This window comes from Cibotium barometz, chromosome 1, assembly GCF_041138505.1.
Source record: "Cibotium barometz isolate CiBa-2024 chromosome 1, ASM4113850v1, whole genome shotgun sequence".
NCBI classification, from domain to species: domain Eukaryota; kingdom Viridiplantae; phylum Streptophyta; class Polypodiopsida; order Cyatheales; family Cibotiaceae; genus Cibotium; species Cibotium barometz.
In genome coordinates, this window is record NC_141046.1 from 19,083,454 (window position 1) to 19,108,993 (window position 25,540).

The window sequence follows — 25,540 nt, forward strand, 5'->3', positions numbered from 1 at the left end:
AAGAGATCACATTCCTAATGGAATTACCATCTTCTAATTAACTTTTAGAAACAATAAAGTGTTGTAATTGTCTCGTCTTCAAAGAGACTTGTATAAAAACTGTCTTTACTTGATAGAAGGCACATGCTAATGCATCGATATTAGTATTGTACTTGTAATGTGCTCTTTTTAAAATGAAAATATAAATCCAAAGCAAAATTTAAAAATTTTTGACTAAGTAATGACCATGGAGGACCATCCTTTTAAAACATTTTGACACTCGATATTTTTTTCCAACTAATATCCTGTGTTAGAAGTATTCTCTAGTAAGAATTTCTTTGAAATAAAGAGAGGTTTTTTTCCACCAATTTGTGAACCACGAAGGATGCCACAAGTGCGAACATAAGCATTCTAGAATTTACTTATCATGGCCATACATGGAGAAGCATAGCTGAAGTGCTTACAACAGTTTTGGCATAACAACAATTCTGATATAAATACACACAAGGCTAAAAATCAATTAAGATAAGGTTTTTAGAAGAAGGGAGAAAAAAAGGGTCACCCAACAAGAGATCTAATCCCATTGCTACCAAAATATCAAGGGATCTACTCACCCCGCCAATTAGCAATGTAATAGATTACACCACACTTGTCTGTACCCTATTTCAAATGTCATACATATTTGGGGTCGCTCCTCTGTGCAATATTTTTTGGGTACTCCACATACATACACACATAACAATGCATCATGCATTTGAGTATATACCTAGATGAATCCAAGAACATGCCGAAATTCACCTTATAAGAAAGTGCAGTTTATAACCTCATGGTAGTCATCCACAACGAGCTCACGGGACCTTGAAACAGAAAAGCTTCACTCACAAAACAGGACCGTGTCCTCTGCGATCCCCGCGAGACTCGAGTGGAATGGACTGATCAAACAATGAAAAAAAAACGCTTTCAAGTGAAAGAATAAGAGACTCCCATGCACCTACACCATACATCAGAGAACAAGAAGGGACAGCAGAGAACACCAGCCAAAAGAATCAATCAAACCCCATTACAAAGCCCCTAAGTAGATGCAAGGTTCTACCTAGGGTGGGCGTGACCATGACAGTCCACTCCTTGTCTTAGTGAACAAGGATGTCTTTGTGGCAGCTCACGTGCAGAAGTCAAAAGAAGGCAAGCCTAGCACGTTCTTAACATCCTTCCCTTGCACAACCCATTGAAGCATTCATTAGGTACCAAAACTTCTATCTCCTGCATCACCAAGCCCTGGCACAATGAACCTACACAACAGCATTTTTCATATTTCAGATAAAGTAACTCAGAAGTTGGCAAAAGAATGCAATGAGCAGACAACTCAAAAGACGAAAAATTATGCCAGGGTTATGGTTGCAGCAAGTAATACCCTTTCTCATTTAACGAGGGGTCAATGATCCCAGTGTACACCCGTAAACTACCAAAAAAAAAACCAAGTCAATAGATATTTTTCCATCATAGGCATGTTGATAGTCAATATTATTACCACAGATTGCCTTCCAAATCATAGAAAGTCCAATTAGCCACAGGAAAAGGTGAAACAAACTCTTACCCAGGAAATCTCTCTCCCAGAAGTTTCAAGGCTGGTGGAGCTGCTACAGCAGAAACCTGACACATACCAAAACACATGACGTCTCTAAGGTCACACATCGAAGAATCCTTCCACAATGGGAAAGAGCACTAACTACAACACTGACTACTGCAGTGGCAAAAGAAGATTAATGCCCCGTATCGATTTGTACAAAAGCTAATAAACTCAATGAAAAGAAGTCTAGTACATTAGCAAAGCATCTATTCTAATGCAAGGCAATCTTCAACAATTAAGCACAGCTAAGAATTGGTGACCTGCCTTCGGAGATCTGGGGATCCCACTCCTGTACAGCAGCACCCCAAGCACCCTCCCTCCCCACCCCGGCGTGCACAAGCAGCCACCCTGTCCTCTCCGGCCCTTCATGGTCCATCCGTCCTTCCTGCCTTGATCAGCTGCCTCACACCCCCCTTCTCTCATCTGTTTCTTCTGCCTCTTCCCCGTCCTTTGCCTGCCTGTCTCCATCCCCAATCTTGCCCGGGTCACCTCTACCCTGCCCTTCGCCAAACCTTCCCTGCTCTCACTTCTTCACTTCCTTTCTCCTCTGCTCATTAGACAGCAGATTGGTGCCCTTCAACCTTCCCCCTCAGCAGGACTCCATGGCAGCCGCTCTGCCTACCCCTTCCAAGGCCACCATTAGTTGTCATTTATTCAACACAAAACTCCAGCTCCTTGCTTCCTCAGTGGCCTACCTTGACGGGTTTGCATAGTTGTCAGAAGCCAACCAACTCGGTGACAGATACATGATCTCTTGAAGCCGCCCTAGTCGACGAGCAAGGGTGCATCGTGGACATCCTATTCCTCGGCAATGGATACATCTCGAGCGGTTTTGACTTGTCCACTTCGGCTGCAAAGACCTTATCATTGAGCCCACTTGTAGTATGGAGCTCCCAGGTCTCCTTCGCCTAGTGGAAGCACAGCTTCTCCCCAGATGCAAACCCAGTGGTGGCCAGAGTTTCAAGGTTCTTGGTCTCGGTTTGCTTCCAGGATGGAGTACAACACCCTCCTCCCAGCGACAGCTACCATTGCCCTAGGCTCCCAACCTTTTGAGTGATCATTGCCGTTATTTCATGAGAAGCACACAAACAAATCAATATGACCAGCCATATTACAGCCCAAATTGCAACCAACACCCCCCCCCCCCCCCCCTTCTCTCTTCCCTCCCAAAAAAAGTCTCCCTCGGATCCACCCCTAGACAACGAAGACCCCAGGCAAGTCCCACAACCAGAAGTACCTGACATGCAAGAGCGGCAGCCCTGGCCACAGGACTGTCGTCGTGGAGGAGGCCACACCCCAACGGACACAGAACCAACAGTAACAATTCTGACGGTGAACATTTATCTCCAGGCATGGCCAGCCCCACAGCGATTCCCCAAGCCTCTGCTCCCCATCCTCTGTCCCTCTCATCTCCACACGCTCTACCTGTGGATGATGCGACCCTGACCGCACCATCTTCATCTTCCGCCCCTAAACCATTGGCCTCTTCTTCGACTCCCCAACTCCCCACCCTCCATGCATCTAAGGACACCCAGTGGATTATTCTTTCTTCAACTGCCTCCACTTGATTCTAGCCCCCTAGTGGACGTGGTGGCACCCTTGCCGGTGTGTCATTCTTCGCCTCTTTCTCAAGGTAGGGCATCCCCTTAGCAATGTTCAACATCCATGAAGGTTCTCCCCCTCTGGCCTTTGTACTGGCCAGCTTCTACAGCCCAAACCTCACAACCCCACCCACTCATTGAAGCTATTTCTGATCAACCTGACCCGAAGGGTCGAAAAGCCACATGGGTTGACCTCATGCAGGAGTTCGACTTTGAGATCCATTACCGTAAGTGACCAACTAATCGGGTTGCTGATGCCCTTAGTAGGATCCCCAAGGTCAACGCTATCCCCTTTACTGAGATAACGACCGACTTCTCTCTCTCTCTCAAAGCATGTTGCCAACATGATTCCCATTTTCATCTAGTCTAGCAATTGGTACAGGTCGGTTACAGCCCACGAGATCTGAGTGTTCTGGACAGTCCAATGAGTGTGGCTGAGAGAAAGATACTTGAAAAGTATTCTGTTAGAGGTGGATTAGTATTCAAAGATGGCAAGGTTTGTGTGCCCAGTGATCTAGACATCAAAGCTTTGATATTGCATGAACCATAGAACCATGGCCTTGATTGGCCAGCATTTCCATTGGCTAGGCATGAAATCCTTCCTTGAGGATTATGTAAGGAAGTGTAGCCAATGCCCGCTTAATAAAGCTGAAAGGTTTAAAGCTGGAGAGTTATTGCATCCTTGACAAATTCCTGAGAACAAGTGGCAAAGTGTTTTGATGGATTTTGTAGTTGGATTACCCCAGACTAGTAGGGGCCATGATTCAATCTGGGTCATTGACTGATTGACGAAGATGGCTAGATTTATCCTTACCCAAGTCGTCGGTGAAGAGTCAAGAGTTGGCTCAGCTCTTCGTGGAGCAACTGTATAAGCTCTATGGATTGCCTGAGGAGATTGTCAATGACCGGGATCCCAAATTCACGCACAATTCTGGAAATCAGTGTTTCTAAATTGGAAACACGCTTGAGAATGTCATCTTCCCAAGTCGGATGGTCAGATGGAGAGTACGAACTAGACTATGGAGGATATGCTGAGGGCATATGTATCCAAGAGACAGTCTGAATGGGAAAGGTTATCTTCCACAAATTAAGTTTGCTTATAATAGTAGTAAGCAAGCGGCTACTAGTTTTAGCCCATTTATGCTTATGTACGGTTATCAACCGAAGTCACCCGTTGCCGTAGGACTACGGGGGTCAAGAATCAAGATTCACCCTGTGTTTCACGTCAATCGTTCATAGAAATGTCTAGGAGAAGGTGATGAGAGTATGCTAGTGGAGGAGATCCCTAATCTCGAGGCCATGACTAGGTATAAATGTACTAGATGGTCTCGGCATACCGTCTATTCAAAGTATTTGATCAAATGGAAAGGACAATCTAAGGTCGAGACTACATAGGAGTCAATGCGTAGTCTGAAGAGTCACTTCCCCGGATTCACGGCTAAGGACATCAATGGTTCTTAAGGGGGGAAGTATGTTACATCCCAAGGCTAACAAGAGTTAAGACCTTCAATTTAGGTTAACCATAGCCTAAGGGTAAGGCATCTTAAGTAGGGATAAGTAGCTACTATGAGACGTGCTATATTTGGCTCCTAGTTTATAGGAGGCCTACATAAGTGACTTTTTGAGTGAGTTTGAGCAAGAGCTCCTGAGACCTGGACTCAAGGCCTTGAGCCTACTCCATGCTTACATCCAATGGGTGTGTTCTGGTGGTATGGGACGCCAGGCACTTTGCACGTGGAGCCATGTCTCTGATGCTACTATCCCCCTATGCTCAGGAGTGAGCCTAAATGACTCTATGGTGGACGTGAGCTAGATGCCTCAGTCTTTGTGCGTTTTTCCTATCTGTTAATGCTTAATCACAACGATCACAAGTTGGCTCTATGGTTGAACGGTGAGCTAGATGCCCGAGTCTTTGTGTGTTTTTACTACTAGTACTACTACTATAATACGCACAGCTAGACTAAATTTTGGGTTCAAAAGCTCACTTAATCAATGACGAGGCAATGATACAAAGAAAAAAAAACATCTAACAAAAATAAAACTTGAATTAGATACAAATGCAAAACCAAGAGAGGAAAAATAAAAGATGAGTAATACTTGCATACAATTTTTGAATAAGCATTACCAATAAAGTCTATATTACTTTGATACAAAGAAAGAAAAAGAAAAAAGGAGAGAGATGAGTAATGAAGACTTTCTTATACTACACAATACGATAACATATGCATGCACTGATCCATGGACTAACAATTGACAAACAAAAGACAAAACAAAAATTAAATATCGACGGCACCTCAATGCTCATGCATGGACTGAATCATGAACTGACGATTCTCAAAATATAAAAATAGGCACAAAACCTTAACAACAAAACATTAAATGAAATCAACTGCAAGGATAAGGAGAAAATAAACTTACTAGACAACATAAAAAAGAAGAACTAGTGCAAAAAACAACAAGACATAGTATTTTAAAACATGTACAACCCACTAAAATAAACATGCATGACCCTATTTGCACACAAACATGAATAAACAATATAAATTTAAAAAAGAAAACTACAAAGCATGAGATCTTTTGAATTGAATACAAAGTTACTAAATAAATTAAAACAAAAAACATTAGAACATGCACCAATGGTTGGGACACAATATCAACATGTCTAATGACACTTTTCATAGTATTTTTTGGGTCTGAAAAAGGTTGACCGACCATCATACAACCAACCTATCTAATGTCTATTTATAGACAGATTCATGTTCATTCATAGACCATCTTGGATATAGAAGACATATATTTACAGTTACAATTCCTAGGCAAGAGATAAGACATCTCATCAACAAACAGCTTCTTCCATGAGAGCACTTATCTCACGCATTAGTAAAAGACCACAGTTCTCACCAAGTAATCAGTAGTTCATGCATAGCACCTTGTTTGCACAGCATGTCGGTCCAATTCATTGCTCAATAGCATGTGTTGGCTATATACCAAAGTTTAGGTCAAAGCACATTTTTTCTATTGTATTATTATACAATTGATTAGCATTAATCTTGTTTGCTTTTGATATTAATCGTCATTAAACGCTTCCACATAATTAGCACGTTATACAAACGATCTGGTGTGTTGAGTTTGACTCTAGGAGAAACACCTCCTCGCCCAACTTCAGTGAGACGCAAGAGAGTGGTGATAGCAAGACTGGACTATCCAACAGGAGGCTCCCAACATTCCCTTTCTCTAGTGTTCTATTACAGGAGCTAGATGATAATCTTGTGACCGTTGTCAAATGGCAAACCCGGCCCTCACCCCGATTTTCTTATGAATTAATGGCACTGACTGTGCAGCAGCTTTCGGTCTCTTAAGATTACCCTCTTTCTCTAGATGCTTGCACAACAGAGTCTCACAATGGACACGTGGCTCACTATCGCCCGTCTCTTTGAAGTCATTCAGGTGCCTGAGTGGAGGCTAGTGACATTGCCTTTGGAACTGCACAAAGGCTTTGTGAGGGCAAAAGGACCAAAGGACCAAAGGACCAAATATACGAGAGATCAGAGCAAAACCACACAGCATGAAATATGTGAGTGAATATATATAATGGTGAGTACAACTATGTACAAGAGGCTAGAGCCCTCATGTGTGAGGTGACTCTGAGTAGAAAGACCAATGCAGAAGCAGAGATGATGTCGGAGCTGAAGCACGGTCGATGACGAAGGCTCGTGTCGATGTGAGGCAAAGCACTCCGAGTGGTGCTCAGTGTCGAAGGCTCGCGTCAGTGGAAGCAGAGGCACTCCGAGGTGATAGTGGCAGCGGAAGATGAGGTGATGCAGGCTCTGATGACAAGGGTGCTACTGTACCTGAGATGGTCGATGAAGAGCAGAGAGGGCTGCCGTCCCAAGTGATGGTGGTGGTGGAGCAAGCTCTGATGACAAGGGTGCTACAAGACCTGAAGGGTGCAGGCTTTGATGACAAGGGTGTTGCGTACCTGAAGCAGAGAGGGCTGCCCTCCCGAGTGGTGCAAGCTCTGGTGACACGGATGCTGCGTACCTGAAGCAGAGAGGACTTCCGTCCCAATGTAGCAGAGAGTGGGCTGCTGTCCCGAAGGTGAGAGCTGAGGCAAAAATGCTGATATGCTCTATGTATAGCAGAGGGGGCTGCTGTCCCATGGGCTGTAGCAAAACACAGAAGATATGCTGATGTAAGCACTGATGTGAGCCCTGATGTAAGGCTGATGTAAACGCTGATGTCTGCTGATGTAAAACACAGATGAAGTGCTGATGTAGGCGCTGATCTATGCTGATGTAAAACGCAGATAACAGTGCTGAAGTAAGCCTGACTTAAGCGCCCATATAAGCCTGATGTAAGGCTGATGTGAACTCAGATGATAAATGCTGAGGTAAGCCTGATGGTGTGCTGAAGTAAACGCTGATGTACACCTGATGATGAAACGCTGAGGTCAGCCCAGCAGATGATAGCAGATAGGGCTGCTGTCCCACGGTGGCCTGTAGCAGAGGGTGGGCTGCTGTCCCAGGTAGTGGCCAGATGGTACCGGACATAACAATGAAGTGGTACACCAATGATAAAAGATAGGCAAGGCTATATATACTGAGGGGGGGGGTGCTGGTCAGTCACCCTAAAAGGTGTAGGCCAGCAGCCAAGACAAAAAACCCCAAATAAAATATAAAATACCCATAAAATCCCCTTTTTAGGGCTGGTAAAAATATTGTTTTCTTGACAGGCTTAGCAATATATACCATCATAAGGCCAGATGAATCTGAACTTACGAATAATTTTAAAAGAAAGAAGAGAGTCACCAAAAACAAACCCGCAAAAAAAAAAGGATTCTCCGTCTATACACTTCCAAACTCAACACTCTCTTTTTCATCGCATGGATGCAATTGCATGAGCCACGAAGATGGACCCAGCTCTACTCTACAAGGAGGATGGCACAAGTCTCGAGCTTCACCTCACGCTTTGCAATTTTAGGTCAATCCTTCTTCCTTGGTATCGGTCCCCCACTGGACTCCCAAGGCCAGTGTGAGCCAGCAAGAGGAGCTTATCAACAACTTTGCTGCCTGAACACATCTGCGGGCTAGATGCAGCAATGCCATAAATGGACCGATCACCCTGCTTGAGGAGTCAAAATGCCTCATTTGGACAGACATCATTCACACCCTTCAGAGGAGATGAGAGCACCTTATAGGCAGCTCGGATCGGAAGCAACAGCGTCATGCAACCTTCTTGCACACTTGGAGTCCGGGCCCCTTCTTCACTAGGAGGCGATGGACTAATCCAACATCACAGGCCCCCAGTATGGCTTTTCCCACCCTCTCAACCATTGTACCTCCCTCCTGAAGCCACCAGCCGGAGAGGAAGCTCCTCATCTTTTTTGGTTCTCATAGACCTCTCACCATTCATGAGGATCCTTTGTAATTGTTCAGCCTCTTTTGTAGAGTTGTACTATGCATCATGTGGACGCTTTCTTTGACTAATGATCTTTTCTGGGAAAAAATCTACCAGATCCCTTTTATAAACAACTCAATGAAGATGTCTAGACATGACATTTTAGTGAGGTTTTTGTAAAGAAAAAGTGCACAATCTTGCATTTGATAATACTAACTGTCCTTGGGTCTTTTTCAAACCCCTTCATTTACCATATAGATTTACTATACATATAGAATTGATCACAAAGCTAAGGACCTCCAGGGCTAGCTTAGGGTCCTAGCTCAAGGGTCTACCTTACTTGAAGAGCAAGCAAGACTAGCTCGTAAAATTTTGGGTGTTGTTATAAGCTAACTTAGTCCTAACTACATGAATGGGTTCATGATATCATGTGCCCAAATCAAATTGATAACCTAAAGGTGACTTGTTGAAAGTGGCCTTCGCTGAAACAATAGCTTTATCAATTACGTGTAGAATGTGCTTGCATAACGTGTTTTATGACACACCTAGAAACCCTTTGTGGGCAGCAAAAAAGATTAAGAACTTGGAGACGTTTATTGGACTTTGACATTATGCTGCGTATTGACCTGAATTTCCAGCCATGACAGGCTAGGTGATGACTTGGTGGGCTGTGTGAATCTGGGTGAAGACTCATAACCTCAACTACAATACCTTCTCCACTATTAGGCATGTTTATCATGATCCAAGCATCTTATGGCGTAGAATATCCTTACCACACGAATTAGCTTGTGATCAACATTCCGCTCCTTTAGAAGGTCTATAGTAGCAACCATTGTCCCCCCTGCAAGATCACACAACCATCATTGCACCTCTGGCCTGAGAGAAAGAACAAAGTTAAATCCACCAAGCATACTTTGAGTTTAGAGAAGTATCCTCACACAGCCCTTCGCAGATCTAACTACCATAACACCAACTTCTCTGAGCTTAGAAGAATAATCACTAAAGCCCAGCCAAGTACCTGTTGCAAGCATAGGGTCAGCCACAATGACACATGCATTATCCGGAAATTTTTCTGGAAGTCTGTGAATCAAAAACAAAAGCTTCGAAGTTTGTTTTCCTGAGGTTCTGTCCAACTCCTAACTTTGTCCATAGAATCACATTGAATGACCTTTGGCATGCACTGCCTGGACGTATTGATTTCAGGCAGAAAATTAAAACTCACTTGTTAAGATAAAGACTTGGCTTTAGTGTCGTTTCATCTCGCTGAAATCCTGTTCAAAGGGGATAAATTTTTTTTGTCTTTATTTAGTTGAAGCACACCACATTCTTGAGCACAATAAGAATCATACCAACATGGTAGGTTTGCGTCGCTGGCAGCACAGAGGAAACGTGCTCCACAAGAACGAGGCCTGCTCTGAGTATGGGGATCACCTAACAAAAGAAATTCTCCCAATCACTGCACTGAAGCTTGAAAGCATAACATATGGTAAAGATGTTTGTACATAGGTATGCATGTATGTTTATATGTATGTAATATATGTATGTAAAAGACAGGTGTTGCAAAACATAATAGTGATCATGCTGTACTATGTGCTTTGAGTATGAGGGCAGCCACTCACTAACCCTCACTGGATCTCTCGGATCAATGAACTCCACATTCGCCACCCCACAAGGAGTTTGTACTTCACCTGTTACTGTTGCCTACATGCACATGTTGAGGTAAAATTTTCACCAGCCTCCTTTATGATAGCATGTAATCCAAAGAAAGAGTATGAGGGCTCTTCCAATAACTCACCAACCAGTCTCTTGACGCTTCATAGATGAGATATCTTCCAAGCTCTGCCAGAGCACTTTCTAACAAAAGATAAACAGCCAATGGTTAACAGCTCACAAGCAGGATTTAGATAAAAACCTCTCTTATTTTATTTTTTTAAGCGTACTGAAAATAGGAGGTGGGCTCAACTCGTTGCGAAGAACAGATATCCAATGCTTGATCAAAGGGTGAGGGGGTACATACACCTGTTCAAAAACATCAAGTTGGTGGCTTCCATACGACATGATCCATCCAGATTCCACTCTCGCAATTTAGTTATTTACAGACTTGTATTGCCCAAACAAGGCCACTCTGTGTGGATAAAGAACAACCTTTTCCCCAGCCTGTACATCAGAAAAAAATGTAAAGGCAATTAAAAAGCCATGCTATCCAAACACTGTTTTCTCCTCCTTCACGTTGTGCTGCAAGTGATGGCTCTACAGATTTGCTCCATAAATCCAAGTGGACCTTGCCATTATTTTAGGCAAAAACACAAACCCCTAATTGTACCAGCCCATGACCAGCATAGTTTTTAAGCCCTTTCAGGGCTACCAAAATTGTCCGGGCCCAAATGGGCCTTGGGCACCTGGCCACGGCTATGTTTTGCTGCCCAAATTATGCCAAAACTTCTCCAAACTTGTTATTTTGGCTAGTCCATAATGAGTGATCGGTTTCACACATTCCTACTCTTTGGATTTGCCTGAACTTGCTCCATATACTATATACCTTCATAAGTTCAGAAAAATCTGAACTTACGAATTGAGAGATTTGAGAAAGAAATAACAGTGAAGAAGGACAAAGACAAAAACAAAGCATTTGAAAGATAAAAAATAAATAAACTAACAAACCTAGCTACTAAGGAGAGGTAGCTCCATATACTCTTTGGATTTGCCTGAACTTGCTCCATATACTCTCAATTTGACACTCTCCTCGCTAAATGCCTCCTATTTTTGGATATCCCTTCCATGGCATGCACCTAGTCTACTCATAGCACATGATAGGCATGGAAGGCATTGGGGTGGACCAGGGCACTGTCGGCCAGCAGATGGAGCACTTTCCTGATGGTGTTGGCAGCAAGAGATTTATTCATGTCAAGGAAACTAGCCAACCTACTCAGTAGGTCGGCTAGTTCACCAATCCTTCAAGGGCCTATGTAAGGCGGCACTTGGCTCATTGTTTGTTATCTGACATCTAAACAATGTTAGGTCACAATAGATTAGGTACCATAGGTTCTCCACCTTTTTATGGGCATGCCTAGGGCTGCCAAGACTTGTACCTTTTTGTACATCATGAATATACTGAAAATAAAGCTCTCTCTCTCACTGACAGAGATACACATGGCAGTATGGAACTATAATGGTTCACTATGGGTGCAGCCTGGACGACTGGAGCATGTTATGGTGGGGAGAGACATCATACTTCTGACAGAGACACATCAGAGCCCAGAGAGAGGGCTACCTCGAGTAGAGGGATTCCAGTGGGAGTCACCATACAGGAGGACCACACGCCAGGGTACCTCGAGAGGGTCGGGGGGAGTAGCAGTCCTATTCAGACGGGAGCTACAGGGGAGACTGAGAGTGGTAGCACAGGATCCAGAGGCTAGATACATGTGGATCAGCTTACAGCTCTCACAGGACAGGATTATATACATAGCTTTATGTTACTTTCTCCATCAGGATCCTCCTATGTCATTACAGAGGACATGCCACAGGAGGAGGAGACAGGAGCCTCGCCATACACTTGTCTGTCAGAGGAGATTATGCATTATTCTACACTAGGGGAAGTATTTCTTACGGGCGACTTCAATGCCCACACACAGAGCAGACAGTGTGAGGTGTATGACTATGATGACATGGAGATCCTCCACCCTGTGGATCCAGAGGAGATAGGGGCTAGTCGGGCATCAGAGGACACTGGACCAAACAGAGGACATTATGGGGACCACTTACTAGAGTTGGGAGCCAGGCATCGTCTCGTTATTTATAACGGGATGCTACAGTGGCCGGGATCAGGAGGGCTGACATGCTTCCCACATGGGGGTCATACACGGACTGGAGGCACGGTGGTAGACTACATTATGGGGTCTTTGGAGGCATCACAGCTTGTCACCTCATTCTCCATTCCACCTCGTCCTATTGGGGCAGATCATACATACTTGGCATTTTCACTAGCCGGATCACCAGTATCACCAGCCCCCCACATACCGACGCCACACACTACCATCTACTTCACACATGACATGGCAGACATATACACTAGCAGAGTAGAGGATGGGCTCCTACTCATGGATCCCCTGGCACCTATGGATACCATTACAGCCCAGCTGGCATCACTCCTACACACGGCTGCATTACAGAGCTTCCCACATCGTGTACACTCAGGAGAGCCTGCGAGACCTGGGACTATGCCCAGAACAGATGGTATGATGACGAGTGCAGAGCCCTATACTCACGGCTCCGCATACAGAGAGCCTTGGGAGACATCACAGAGCAGGAGTCGAGGAGAGAGATGAGGAGACTTACTCGCCGCAAAAGGCGGGCCTTCGCAGAGATACAGGAGCTAGAGATCTTTCATTTCTTCATGAGTAGAGATAGCCCTGTCTCATGGCGGCACTTCAGAGAGCCCCGGACCCCGACACCTATTGCAGACCCACAGACATGGCACACATATGCAGAGGGCCTATACCATGCCCCACAGCAGCCACCTATACCTCAGCCACAGGAGCCTCGACCTACCACAGCTAGCTTCTTTACCCACTCGATGGTACAGGAAGCTATCCGCCGCCTACAGCATGGACGGGCTGCCGACCATATGGGCCTGCAGGGTGAGCATCTCATATATGCAGTAGATTCTTTAGCTCCTTTTCTTGCACACCTGTTTAACAGGGCACTAGCAGAGGGTTTGCCTGCGGAGTGGACAATGCACACCATTGTGCCGATTCACAAAACAGGGGATATGCTCGATCCGAGCAACTACAGGACGGTTATGGTTGGCCACGTGCTGGCCAAACTCTGTGGTGCAGTGCTGGAGCAAGAGCTTAGCTTACATGCTGAGCGAGCAGGTTTACGCTCATCAGGGCAGGCAGGCTTCAGGAGAGCTTTCTCTACCACTGACCATGTATTCACTTTGAGATGTATGATTGATCAGGCCAGAGTGAGGAAGAGAAAGCTCTATTGCTGCTTTGTGGATTTCCGCAAGGCATTTGACACAGTACCACGAGAGAGGCTCTTTCAGCGCCTGCAGTCTCTTGGCATACCAGCAGATATGACATGGGGCATCTATGCATTATATGAGCAGGTTTTTGGGCGAGTCAGATGTCCAGGAGGTATGTCCGAGACTATTGCTAGCACCATTGGTGTGAAGCAGGGATGCCCACTTTCCCCCACGCTATTTGGGTTATACATTGATGAGGTGGCTGACTTCATTACACGGGGAGGCGGAGATGGAGTTGATTTAGCAGGTACCTCAGTACATATTATGCTCTATGCTGATGATATTGTATTAGTGTCTGAGTCTCCAGGTGGTCTACAGCAGCATCTACATGCACTCGATGATTTCTGCACACAGAGGGGTCTTACTGTGAACCTTGGGAAAACCAAGGTTATGGTCTTTCATACATCGAGACAAGGCAGGGGTCAGCTGACATTCACTCTCGCAGGATGCCAGGTGGAGGTGGTGACATCATACGTGTACCTAGGGGTTACCTTCTCTGCAGCAGCCACACGCTTCACCATGGGTTCAGCAACCAGAGCTAGATTGACACGGGGATATGCAGCATTGGCTATGCTAGAGAGACAGTGCCACCAGGCGCATTTTCAGGAGCCCCGGACGAAGGGGTGGCTATTTGACACATTAGTCACACCGGCATTGATGTATGGAGCAGCGGTATGGGCGCCAGGCCTTGCTACCCATTGGTGGACACAGATAGAGAGACCACAGGCCCTCATGATGGCACGCATGATACGCAGCAAACCGTCAGTACCTCATGACATTATCCGAGCAGAGTTTGCTGCGCCTCCTATGATGGTAGAGGCCATATTTCAGACTATATGCCTGCTAGACAGATTCAGAGAGATGCCACAGGACAGATTGTCATACAGAGCTTTTGAGGCATCTAGACAGCTGGCTGAGGCAGGAGACAGAGGATCATGGTATGCACAGGTCACACATTGGTTTTCACAGCATGGCCTAGACATGGATCATCTACCACCATTCCAGTATGACAGGGATGCACCACATATCCGTCTCTCTCATAGTGAGAGGAACAGAGTATTGAGACAGGATCTATGGCAGCTCTATACACGAGAGACATGGATATCGCCTACACAGCCTCTTCCACCGAAGATGCTATACTACAGAGATCACTTCATGAGTATCACTGATGATGGATTTATAGAGAGGCCTAGATACATGGAGGGCTTTTTACCACACGGCTCCCGAGTGGCTATTGGTCAACTCAGAGTTTCATCACACCGACTGGAGATTGAGACTGGCAGAGCAGCACGGATCCCCCGAGAGGAGAGGGTATGCAGATTGTGCAGAGAGGAGGTGGAGAGTGAGGAGCATTATGTATGCAGATGCAGAGCATATACAGCCATCAGAGAGAGATATCCCATTCTATTCAAAGAGCCACGTTCCCTACGCCAGATCTTTGAGGTAGCAGACCAGCGCATACTGGGGAGATACATTCTAGACATACAACGACGCAGAGAGACATTATTACAGGCTCAGACAGCTCCAGAGGAGGGGCGACAGACACAGATTACTGCATTTTTTCAGAGATCCATCCCCCTCCCAGCCCCTACACGGCAGGGAATTACTCTCCAGAGAGCAGAGACACTTAGAGCCCGCAGGAGACAGAGGACACCTGGCTTTCGGACACCACGACTATACCAGAGAGAGATGACAGAGATCAGAGCTCAGTTTCACAAAGAGGGTGCGGAGCGACTAGCTCGCTTCAGAGCACACCCAGGCATGTTCTTCAGGGAGCTGTGGACACCCCCTTCACTGATGTATACCATTTTATACCCCCAGTATGGTACAGGATGGTGCTAGCTAGGTTGCATATCATGATTGTATACTCCATGCATATAGCTTTGCATTTCTCCTAGTAGTAGAGCTCCATCCCCTGCACACCCAGATTCAGTTTTTTTTTGTTCAGTACTTTTTCATTTTGTTGGGATAACAGAGGATACCCCATACAGGTACTCCGATTTGTCTCATAGGCCGAGTTCGGTCTTTTGGAAGACGTTAATAAAATCTTTCTTTCTTTCTCTCTCTCTCTCTCTCTCCATCTCTTCTTTGCGTTTTGCATCAAGATGTTCCTATGAAAGGTGTTTAGGGCTGAAAGAAGACACAAAGCTTACACGCATGTGACATTGGTATCAAAGCTTCAAGTTCAGCAATGCTAAACATTGATGGTAGATGAAGGTGCAGAGTCCAAGGAGAGTAACACAAGACATGGAAGAAGTTCCCAAGAGATTGGTTGGTGGTGTTCCACAAGACCCAAAGGCCAAAGGGAATGACAGCCCTGTGAGTCGGATGCCACTTGGGGCACCCAGCATACCAAGAAAGGCTTTTAGGAAAACGGTTCCAAGGGATGATGAAGTCATACTTGTTTAAAAACGCGTTTTTTTCATGGAATAAAAAATGTGAACATTTTTTTTTGGGAACGCGTTTTTTTGCACGTGATTTTTTTTTGTGAAAAAAACCTTGGATAACGTGTTGCTGCCTGTACTTTTTCGCTTCTTCGATCTTGCTGCTACCGCCCTCCACTGTACACAAGCTGCCACCGCCTGCTATTCGCGCCTGCAACCTACTGCTGTCTCTGCTCTGCCTGCTGCTCCCTTTGCTCCAGCCTCCGCCTACAGCCTGCAACAGTGCTGCTTCAGTCTCTGCACTGTGCAGGCTGCACCTTGGTCCCTCCTATGTGCTGCAGGCAACAACCTGCTCAGTGCTCCCGCCTCTCTACTGCTCCCACAGGCCACCTCAGACCCTGCCCCTTTTGCTCAATGCTCCCACCTTTTTCCTCTTCTACACCCGGCTTTGCCCCATTTGCTCCTGAGTCTTGAAATGGGCCGAACTCCCAATCCAGTGAATGCACATGTAGAGGACCTAACTAATTACAAAGAAAGTGGCCAATCCAGGTGGAGATGCAAATATTGTGGTGACATTTATACAAGGAAGGCTACCCGTATCAAAGCCCACTTGGCCGGGTTAAAGGGAAAGGGCATTGCTATATGCCCTAGAGTGCCTAAAGATTTGGTGAATCAGGCTGTACCAGCCACTGTACTGGCTGTACCAGCCCTTGTACTTGTTGTACCTACTGTACCAGCCATTGTACCAACTGTACCAGCCATTGTACCTACTGTACCAACCCTTGTACCAGCTGTACCAACCATGTATCTATTGTACCGGCTGAATGGAGAGCTGAACCTGTTGTACCAACTCTATCGCATGAAGACCCGTGGTTTTTGGGGAAGAATCAGTACCCACACGGAGGTATATGGATTATATTGTTGGCTCGGCATTCCTACAGCCTATGTTCCGGCTTGGTTACCTCGTGTTGGGCTGTGTTACGGCATTTGTATATGGATAATCCGGCATCTCCCGTGGGGAGAGTAAGGCCCTCAAAGCTGGTACATGATATTAATCTCCTTGGGTAATAAAATACTCCAAGGGGGGGGTCGGCCCATTCCGGCCTCAGTGTGGTGTCACATGTGCAAGATCCATTTTCAGCATTTGTGGATGTTTTGTCCAATTTTTATGTTTTATGCAAAGTGATGATGGATGTGTTAAGGCTATGGCCATGTTTAAGTGTTTTAATATGCATTGATGGTATCAACAGGTGTGTCAAAGGCCCTAGTCCCCCAGGCACCTGCCGCGAGTTACAGGTCAAGCTGGGCAAGATGTGGCTTAAAGTTCGGTGCACATGCAAATGCCTGTTAGTGGCACATCGTCACGTCCACCTAAGTTGCTCATGGTGAATGCATTGAAGAGGGGGAGAGTGAAAGCAGGCATCCAAAAGCAAGCTGTAGCAGCGGCTACAGCTTGCAAATCGTCACGTCCACCTAAGTTGCTCATGGTGAATGCATTGAAGAGGGGAAGTGTGAAAGCAGGCATCCAAAAGCAAGCTGTAGTAGCGGCTACCAGGGAGATAACCAAATTGTTCATTCAATGTGCATTATCCTTCCACATATTGAAGACAAAGCGATGGAAAAGTTGCATGAGGACAGTGAGCCACATCAACTATGAGTGGGAGGGACCCGGGTAACCGCCGCGAGTTACATTGGTATCAGAGCATAGGCTTTCTTGGAAGCGGAGGCTTCCTTCTATCAATAAGGAAGAGAAAAGATCTCAAGTGGGGACCACACTTACCATCATTGCTATTAAGCATGGCCAACCACTTCATAGCCTATGAAGCAAGAGCATGAGCATGAGCATGAGCAGTAGACAGCTTGTTGATCTAAGGATTTATGAATTCACAAAATTTATCTTGGAAGTATGGAGTTGGCTTTATGTGCACACGTTTAGCACTCTTTCCATATGGATATTGTGGATTATATTATCAAGCTTACAGGCAAGCTATATGGAGATATATCTCAGGATATCTTGAGGATATGGTGACGAGATATTTCTTTTGGCTTCATGACTAACCTGGCAAAGAAAAGCTAAGTATACTTTGAGTTTGCAAAGTTAGTGCTTTTGCTATGAAGTGTTTTTGATGTTCACTAACCCTTGTATAGCCATGCAAGGAGAAAGGTGGTGTTGTTTGCCTTGAGATGGTTTCAGGGAAACATTGTTTATGGCTCCCTTTATTGGGATGGATTATATCTATGGAGATTTCTTTCTTGGACAAGATTTATATAGATATTGGGCTTCACAAGCAATTTCTATGGACGAATCTGTCCGAGTTTATAAAGAAGAAATCTTTGGATATCTCATGGATATGATGCTTTTATGGATAAAGTCCACCTCTACTCCAAGGTGTGTGGTTAGTACGGAGTATGTGGTAAGAGGTATGGTATACAAGTCTATGGATTCCTGGACTTCTTTTCTAGGGACTTGGATCTATCCTCAGGTTTATGGATTATTCTTTTTGGCTCCCTTTATTTGGGATGCATTGGACTTATGAAACTCATAGTTCACATACCCTGTGTAGTGTTCTCGTCCTACGTGCTCTCTTGAAGATTGTTTCTACCATGTGTGGGTGGAACAATAGAGAGCAGATGGAAGGGAACATGGGCACTTCAGAGGGTAGTGTTGAGCACAACATGCCGTGTGTAGTGTTCTCTTGTCCTACATACTCTCTTGAAGATTGTTTCTACTATATCTGGGTGGAACAATAGAGAGCAGATGGAAGGGAACATGGGCACTTGAGAGAGTAGTGTGAGTTGGTGGCCGAAATGCCTACAAACTATTGGTGGCCGAAATGCCTATAAACTATGTGTAGCAGAAATGCTTATGGAACACCAGGCTATTTATGCCTGCGAGTGATTGTTTTATCTTGTTACTTGAGCCCACCTATCATCCAAGGTGTGTGGTCAAGAGTACCAACACGGAGTGCAAGTGGTAAAGTGGACATGATACCTGGTTGGCAAGGGACTTATGTGTACGCCAAGGGTCATGTGGATTGACACATGTTTGTGTGCTTTGAGCTTGGATTATGATATCTCGACTTAGGGGACTGTTTTGTCTCGCCCATTTATTTGGGACATGGATTTATTTATCTTTATGCCATATTAGAATCACTATCTCCCCATACAGAGGCCAAGAGGTTCATTGTTCATCTCACTATGCATGTGGATTCATGTTGGGGTTGTGAGAGGACAATTCGATGAACACTCCACCATACACATGGATTCGTGTTGCGATTGTGGAGTGAGTGTTTCATTGTTTCCACACCATGCTTGTTGATCAGAGTTGGGATTGTATGGGAGAACATGGGAACTGTTGGGATTGGGAGAAAGGATTGCCAGAACTATGGAAAACCAGCTTTTCTGTCACCATGGTTTGTGCTCTTGAATGACACCAGTTTGTGTGCATAGCACATGTTTCTGTGCGAGGCACTAGTTTCTTGTGCATGGCATTTATTTAAGTGTCTTAGCACCTGGTTGGTGATTTTCATTGGCATATGATTATCTCATTGATATTGATGATTGAGACACAATTGGCTCTTATGCCTGTGTCTAGCATATCTTCCATGGAATTCTCGCCCATTTATTTTGGGACATGATTTTGATATTGGTATTATGGAGACTTATCTTTTTTTTTTCCCCCCGAGAAAAGATCCTTTCATTAGTTATATAAAAACGCCATTAGGGCTACAAAAGATCCTCTCCTACTCATAAGAAAACAAAGCAGAGATCCAAGCAAGGCAGCTAGGGAGACTCTCCCTAGGTGCATAAAAATACAAATATCAGTACAAAGACTGAGGGGCTATATCATACAATAGGAGGGAGGAAAAGCCAAACAGGTGGCCTGTAGTGCCAGCGGGGGGAACCCGCATGTAGGGTATAGAAGGGGCCGCTGCGCCAAGTGGTGTGGAAGGCCTTGCGCCGCAAGATCGCCTTATCCGAGTCACCCCGGATGCGGTCATACTGTCCTCGCAGAGTGTGGATCAACTCCTGCCAAATCCCCTGAATAGTCTCTGCTGGTGGCTCCAGTCTCCCCTCAAAAGCCCTGAAACACCGAGCTCTCCAGGTGAACCATATGGTGAGGCTGCTGAGGAGCTCCCATCGTAGATCCCTCTCCTGTGTCCAGCTGCATAGCAAGCCCTGACGAAGTCGACCAAGCAGTGGCACCCCACGTATACATACTCTCTGGAGAGAGGGGGACCAGAATGTGCAGCATCCGTAGCCAAATCTACTGCGCCTGAGGACAGTCCCATAGGCAATGTCTCTGTGTCTCCATAGGGTGGCCGCATCGGCCGCAAGCCGCCGGAAGACCGCTGTAGACAAGCCAAGTGCCAACTGCAGAGCCCCTGTGGGTGACCAGCCACACTGGAAGGTCGAGATCCTGCGTGCCTATCGACTAGCCCAGAGCCTGGTCCAAAAATCCTCCAGGAACTCCTGTGAGATTCCTTGTAGCCGCCAATGCTCCGATGCAGCTGGAGAGCCCAATCTCCTCGCCGTCAAAATATGTCGCCCCAACCGAACAGTATACTAGAAAAAGGTGATCTCTGTGGCCTCGGGGGATGCATAAGGATCATGCCACTCGTACTCGCCAGGGTCCCACTGGAGCCGGGCCAAGGGGCGCGCTGCATAAGCCCATATGCGCCAATCAGAGTCCACATCTACAGGGTCTGGGTCAATATGCCACTTCCGAGAAGCGGCGGCCACTACCCGTATCCTCTGAAAAATGCACTCTGCAACCAAAGGCAACTCCACCTCCACTCTCTGAAGCCTGCCCTCATCCTGGATCTCATAGTAGAGGCATCTACCATCCTCAGTGCAAGCTCTGACATCAATCAGGATCTCCAACTGTGTAAAGGCTCCCATCCACCATGGGGCCACTGGCTCAAGAGGCGTGAACCACTCCTCTATGAGTGCCTCCTGAATGTCATCCCTCATAATCAGTCCCCCTCTGAAGTGACTTAGCCTCTCTACCTAGATCTCCTCTGGGAGACTGCAGAAGGCCTGCCAGTCTCCAAAACTACGTGTTGGGCCTGCCACCAATGGTCCCCAGGCTAGACGAGGCCGAGAACCCAGCATATGACCCTGCTCTGTGCGAACCACTGGGCTCCAGATGAGCGGCTGTCTGGCCCGCTCCTCATCACAAGGAGGAGGTCTCTGAGAGAGTCCCGGTCTCAGCAACTCCCAAGCTCGCAAGATGCTCAAGGCAAATCTGTCCTCCCATCCTCTACTGAGGCCTGTCCTCCTCATCTCTATGAAGATCCATCGTATCTCCGGTGCCCAAGTGCCCCCTGCTGGAGGAGCCCGAGCCTGCAGCCGCTGCAAAAGCTCTTTCCAAGGCTCAGCGCCTGGAAGCAGCCCCCGAACAAAAAGCTTCCCCAATAAGGCTCTACTCTGATCAACTGGATCTATAATGCCCAAGCCCCCCTGGGCCAACGGAAGTGTAATAACTGCCCAAGCGACCTTAGCCCGAGCTGACTGACCGTCCCGCCCAGACCAAAGAAAGTTCCTGATCAGCCTCTGTACCTAGCTGATGTAAGAGCTCGAGAAGATCCAGCAAGACGTGATGTACCACATGGTCGCTAAAAGCACATGATTCGCCACCACCACCCTCCCAGCCAAGGATAGCCGAGTTGTACTCCAATACAAAAGCTTCCTCCGAATGCTCAGAAGAAGCGGGACAATCTGCTGCTCATGTGACAAATCTAGTCCAATCTGGCATCCCAAATACCGCACTGCTGTGCCAGGAGGAATCCATCAAAAACCCGGGTCTGGGCTCCATGCCGGAGTGGGAGCGCTACTGATCCAAAAGGCCACTGTCTTGCGCCAATCGATCAATGCTCCCGAAGCTGCACTAAAAACCTGAAACAACTGCTCTACCCTCTAAAGATTGGCCTCCTGGCCATGCAAAAATAAACCCGTGTCATCAGCAAATACAGCATCGAGCAGGTCCTCCCCTCGGACCGGGAGTCGGAGTCCTCTCAAACCAACCTCCTCTGCCGTCAGATACATGCTCATAGCCTCAGCAAAGAAGAGAAAAAGAAACGGGGCGAGAGGACACCCTTGACGGACTGATCTGGTCAACTCAAAACTCCGCCCCCGTCCTCCTGCCATCAGCACCTGGCTACGAGCTGTGGAATATAGAGCCGCCACTCCTCGAATCCAAACTGGCTCAAAGCCCAGGCGAAGCATCGTGCCCTCTAAGAAACTCCAATCGACTCGATCGTATGTCTTCTCAAAATCGAGAAGCATCACGACCAGGTACTCACCGAGAAATCTAGCTCGGGCCGTCGCCTCCCAGAAGGTGAAAATGTTGTCAAGGATACTACGCTCCTTGACGAATCCTGTCTGGGTAGCATGAATCAACTCCCCCAGGAAGGGCTGGATCCTCAAACTCAAGGCCTTTGCTAAGACCTTGTAGACAATATTGAGGATCGTAATAGGTCTCCAATGCCGAATATCATCTGATACTCCCTCCCCCTTGGGGATAAGAAAGATCAAGCCCTCCGAAAAGCTCTGTGGCATCACCCCAGTGTCCAAAACATACTGAAAGCCCCTGCGGAGGCCTGGTCCCAAAAGGTCCCAATATCGCATAAAAAAGGATCCGTCCTCCCCAAGGCAACTGTGGCGCGGAAGGGCTCTCAAGGCCTCAGCAAGCTCAACCTCTAAAAGAGGCTCACCCAGAACTGTCCGCATACGATCTGTGACCCTCCTCTGCACATGGGCCCACACAGTCTGTCTGCAAGCATCCCGAGCCTCAGTGGCTGGCTCCGTTGAAAGCAGGTCTCTATAGAACTCAGTGGCAATGGCTCTGATCTCCCCGGGCTCAGTGGCTATCGATCCGTCCTGCCTCTTGAGCTGGTGGACTCCTCAGTCACTCTATCACCAAGCTGCGTCCACTGAGAGGCCCGGCGATGATAGTAAAACTCATGTCTCTGCTCCTCTGCCTCTCTAACCTCCTGGCATGCCTGGCTCAGCTGGGACGCCACCCACTCACATGTAGGCTGCTGCTCTTGAAGGCGCTGAAGCGAAGCAAGGCTACGTCTCAACTGCCGCTCTCGCTCGCGTGTCTCCCAGCCGTGTCAAGGCTGCAGCGTGCAAAAAAGAGCTGAGCTCGATGAGTCCCTGGGCACACTGGCCTACTGCATCCTGGTCAGAGCTCTGGCTATCATGCGATATCCTCTCAATGTCCTCAGCGAGACTAGGATCTGTAAGTATCCTCTTTGGGATCCTCAACTGCAAGCTGGTCTCCCGTGTCCTCTCCTCAAGTGTCAAAATAACTAGCGCATGGTCTGAAAAATAGGTGCCAGCGAGAATGCCAACGGAGCCCCCTCGCTCCCCTAACTTGTCACCCACATAGAAGCGATCAATCCGTGATAGATTAGTCCCTCCTTGCCAGCGATCCGACCGAGAGAAACTAAGACTGTCCTGAGAGCGGGAGAAAGCCTCATGCTGCGATGCATCAGTGATCCTCAGTGTCATGCAAAATCGCTCCCAAGCTGCAAGCTCCGTGCCGTGCACTGTGACATGACTGCCTCCCACCCTATCGGCCGGGTCCTCAAGCATGTTGAAGTCTCCCCCGACACACCAATGTGCGGCCTCTGGCAATGCATCCGTAACCTGGGTCCAGAACTCTGCTCTGGCACTAGCATGGTTGGGCGCATAGACATTGAGCACGCCAAAGAGCTCATCATGCATCCTCAGAATGACATACTGTGCTCTACCAGGCACAATGATCCCGCGATCCACAATGGCCTGCCGCCATACAGCCGCAATGACCATACATACTCCTCCCTGCCCACCCAAGGGGCCAAACGCTGCAGACCAAAAGGTGTCCCATCTACCAGGCATCACCGAACCGTATCTCCGGATCCTGCTCCCACCCAAATGGTACTCCTGCATCATCGAAATATCAATACTGCCCCCAACCAGGCATCTCTGAAGCTCCTGCCTCAAGCAACCACGGTAACGTATATAGTGTGCGCCGCCAAGGCCCTGTACATTCCATGAGATGATCCTCATGGATGACCTGCTGAGGTGGAAGCTGTCTCAGCCGTACGGCGGGCCTTCGCAAGCGGCTTGGATGGAGAATAGTCCCCATCCGAGCGGCTACGAATTTGCCCACCCGGTGTGCTGCAAGAACCTCGGATCAGGCGCCAGTGGCTGTGTCCCATGGCGACTGCCTCCCGCTCAGACAGAGCAACCTCGTGTATGCATACATATCCAGGGTCGCGTGCTAAGTCTGCCACTATGCGAACCACCAGATGTCGAATCCCGGAGGCATCCACACTCCCGGGATCAAGGAAAAAATGAGCCAACTCCCATAGTCGGCCTATCACATCTGTCACCTCCAGATCGCTCACATGGTGAGAAAACTCAACTGCCTGAGTCTTCAAAGTGCTAAGAGCGAGATCCATCGTCCACTCCCGGTCGCTAGGGCCACAGAGAGGGAATGAGAAGGCCACCGCTGAATCAAGTGCCTCCTTCCCTCGGGCCAGAGGTATCACTACATGAACTCTGATGGGTGCTGGCTCATGGGGGCCCTCCGCTCCAAAACGCCGTGTGAAGGAATAATCAAAAGCCTCCGAGCGCTGTCTAGTGTCGAGGCAACTCAGCCGACTGCGGATAGATGATATCCGAGAAGCCCGAATCGGCATGGTAAGTCTCCTCTGTGGTGCTCAAGCAAGGTCGGTGCTCAGTGTCCGTCGGACTGCAGGTGAGCGCCAGGGAACTGCCAGGGCCTCCCGGGGAGCTGAGGCGAGCGGGGGGGGGAGGAGGGGGGGAGAAGGGGGTGGAGAAGGAGCCGCTGCCAAAACCGCCGGAGCGGGGACGGGAGGAGGCAAAGGTGGAAGCAAGGCGGGAGGGGGGGACGGGAGAGGGGGGGGTGGGGGCGAAGGAGGGGTGCTGGCATCTCCTGGTCCTCAGTCGGCGCTGGGGTCTCTTCCTGTAGGGGAGCAAAGCTGTTCCTCACGGGAACCCAGTGATGCTGAGACTGTGGCTGCTACTGCTGCATCGGTCTTTAGGGGTTCTGCTGGGGCTGTCTCCCTCGACGGCGCCCCTGTCCAGGCTGCCACTCCGAGGTCTCTGTGGGCTAAGCAGGCGTCCCGGAGGCTGCCTGTCGAGCCGCATCTGTGGGCGGGCCATCGGGGGCCTGCTGCTACGGTGGAGGTCAGGGTCTCCTGCGAGGGCAGGCCTTGGCCAGGTGGCCGACCTGCCTGCAGATAAAGCACTGGTTCAGGAGCCCCGAAAACTCCACTCTCTGATCAATCCATCCCCCCCCCTATCCTAGGTAGCTGAATGACCTTCGGAAAGGAGGAGATGTCAGGAACCAAAACTCTGACCGAAGGTAGTCCAACTGCTCTGGCCACCACTGAAGTTGTTGTGGGGCCAGCCTCAAGCACCGAACCCACCAATGCTCCTAGCCTAGAAAGGAGCGGAAGGTACTCACGGCGGAGCCCAGGGAAGCAAACTGTAACATGGAAAAGGCGCT

General features: G+C 47.7%; 1 protein-coding gene across 2 annotated transcripts in view; it reads right to left on the bottom strand.

Annotated features, from left to right (window-relative positions):
• Positions 1-453: 453 nt before the first annotated feature.
• Positions 454-25,540, bottom strand: part of LOC147641690 (uracil phosphoribosyltransferase-like) — a 31,179-nt gene continuing 6,092 nt past the window's right edge. Inside the window, exons 3-13 of one of the 2 annotated variants that reach the window (XR_015265949.1) lie at positions 10,545-10,623; positions 10,400-10,458; positions 10,228-10,305; positions 9,954-10,035; positions 9,827-9,875; positions 9,623-9,684; positions 9,378-9,445; positions 1,574-1,629; positions 1,391-1,438; positions 1,073-1,268; positions 454-911 (exon numbers count right to left, since the gene is read on the bottom strand). Coding sequence is in view for 1 of the 2 variants with exons in the window: in XM_086798535.1 (XP_086654661.1) it covers positions 1,217-1,268; positions 1,391-1,438; positions 1,574-1,629; positions 9,378-9,445; positions 9,623-9,684; positions 9,827-9,875; positions 9,954-10,035; positions 10,228-10,305; positions 10,400-10,458; positions 10,545-10,623 (633 nt within the window). In the remaining variant the exon portion in view is untranslated. Of the gene's footprint in view, positions 1,269-1,390; positions 1,439-1,573; positions 1,630-9,377; positions 9,446-9,622; positions 9,685-9,826; positions 9,876-9,953; positions 10,036-10,227; positions 10,306-10,399; positions 10,459-10,544; positions 10,624-25,540 lie in introns of both variants that reach the window. The other variant, XM_086798535.1, reaches the window with a different exon arrangement.